The sequence below is a fragment of the Parus major genome, unplaced genomic scaffold (assembly GCF_001522545.3).
Source record: "Parus major isolate Abel unplaced genomic scaffold, Parus_major1.1 Scaffold388, whole genome shotgun sequence".
NCBI classification, from domain to species: Eukaryota; Metazoa; Chordata; class Aves; order Passeriformes; family Paridae; genus Parus; species Parus major.
This window is the reverse complement of record NW_015379305.1, coordinates 55,081-57,070: the sequence shown is the minus strand read 5'-3', so window position 1 is coordinate 57,070 and position 1,990 is coordinate 55,081. Positions and strand designations below refer to the sequence as shown.

At 70.4% G+C, this 1,990-nt stretch overlaps 1 protein-coding gene across 1 annotated transcript in view; it reads left to right on the top strand.

Moving 5' to 3' along the window:
• Window positions 1–377: 377 nt before the first annotated feature.
• LOC107198972 (arf-GAP domain and FG repeat-containing protein 2) overlaps window positions 378–1,990 on the top strand; it is a 7,548-nt gene continuing 5,935 nt past the window's right edge. Inside the window, exons 1-3 of the mRNA XM_015616261.2 lie at window positions 378–541; window positions 1,051–1,286; window positions 1,513–1,987. Coding sequence (XP_015471747.2) covers window positions 393–541; window positions 1,051–1,286; window positions 1,513–1,987 — 860 coding nt within the window. The 5' untranslated portion in view covers window positions 378–392. The remainder of the gene's footprint in view (window positions 542–1,050; window positions 1,287–1,512; window positions 1,988–1,990) is intronic.

Here is a 1,990-nt window from a genome sequence, read left to right as displayed (position 1 = left end):
ATCGGTGCGAGCGGACGGAGCCGGGTGTCCAAAGGCGTTCGGGTGGGTTCGGGGGACACCCCGGCATGACCGCGGAGGGTTCCGGGTGGTGTTGGGGAACCCGGTAGGCGGGGGCCAGGGACACCCCAGGATTCCTCAAGCTGGGGGGAAGGGCAGAGGGGCCCCAGCCTCCAGGTGGGGAGGGGGGTCCTGGGGGGACCGAGGCGTTTAGGAGGTTTTGGTAGGGCGGGCATTGGGACCTAACGTCCAAGTGGGGGCTTGGGGCTTGGGGGTGGCGGTAGGCAGGGGCATGAGGCGGCCCGGGAGGGGCGGGGGGGTCTCGGGACACGGGGTCCGGGTGGGTCTCGGGAGCAGAATTCGGGGGGCGGAGTCTGAAGGCCCCGCCCCCAGCCATGAGCGCCCCGCCGCGGTCGGAGCTCGCCGCCGCCGCCGCCGCCCTGCTGCGCCTGGGCGAGGAGCGCCCCCCGGCGGCCGCCATGAACCTGCTGCAGCGCAAGGGCCGCCCCGAGTGGCGCCCCCGCGAGGAGGAGCCGCGCAAGGGGTGAGGGGACAACGGGGACATCACGAGGAGGACACGGGGACCCCTGGGGAGCACCGGGGAGGGACCCAGAAAAGGCCCGAGACTACCTGGCTGGGAAACCAGTACCTCTGGGACTACCCTCAGTGAACATCAGGCGCCCCAGGACCACCCTGAACCACTCAGGGGACATTGGGATCCCTTGGGACCACCCTGGGAGGTCACCCAACCCATCGGGATTTCCCTGGCAGGACCCAAAGGGCACCAACTCACTCTGAGGGAACCTGGGACCCCTTCTCCTTCCCAGAACCCCCGTGCAATAGCCCCAATGCCCCCCTGTTCTCCTGGGATTGACCCTGAGACCCATGGCCCACCTTGTGCAGCTCAGAACCACCAAAGATGGGGGAGCCTAGTTTCCCCCTGTGCCCATGTGCCCCTGCACCACAGGAGCGAAGTCCCAGAGCATCTGTAAGGGGGTTGGGGCTTCCCCAGAACTTTCAGGGTTGCCCTGACCCCTTTTGTCCCCTCCCCAGGGTCCCCAAGGCACGGGAGGGGGGGTCCCTGCGGCGCCCGCTGCGCGTAGGGTTCCTGACCTTGCCGGCGCCACAGGAACGTGGCCCCCGGCCCTGTGCCCCCGGCATGGCCCCCCGCTCCTTGTCCTGCCATGCCGTGGGGCTCCCTGACTCAGGGGTGCCCCTGCGCCCCCCTGGACCCCGCGCGGGGCCCCCCGAGGGTCGAGGCCTCGAGGCACCGCCTGCCAAGAGAGGTGGTGAGTGGAACTGGAGGGCTTTGGAGACGGCTTGTCGGGGCTGGGGGGTTATGGTGGAGCTGGGGGCAAGTGAGGAGCTCAACGTGGTGGGGGTTGCAGGGAGGGGACGGTGACGTTGGGAGATCAGGGTGGGGTCCTGGGGAGGTATGGGTGGCAGGGAAGTGATGCAAGGAATCTGAGGGGGCATGGAGGGCGTACCATTCCCTGATACCCTTCCCTTCCCTAGGCACCCCCCGAGGGGGCTGCGTGCGGCAGACGCCCCCCCTGAAGCCCTCACGTAGCCCCCAGACCCGGCTCTCAGCCGGGGCAGCCCCACCACCTCTGTCCGAGCAGGGGGAGGCGGAGGAGCCCGTGTACATCGAGATGGTGGGGGACGCCCGGGGAATCCCGGGAGGGGATCCCCGGCGGGGGGGACCAGGGGGAGCCCCCCCCCCACCTGCCGAGGAGCCCGAGGCCATTTACGAGGAGATGAGCTGCCCCCTGCCCGCGGGGGAGGGCCCGGGACACGCTCCTTTCTCGGGACACGCCCCCTTTTACGGACACGCCCCACACACCGCCCACGCCCCTTTCAGCGGACCCGTGCCGCACTCCGGCCACGCCCCATACACCGGGCACGCCCCTTTCTCTGGACACGCCCCCCATTCCGGCCGTGCCCCCTTCATCGGCCACGCCCCGTTCTCCGGTCCCGCCCCCATCCCGCCGCC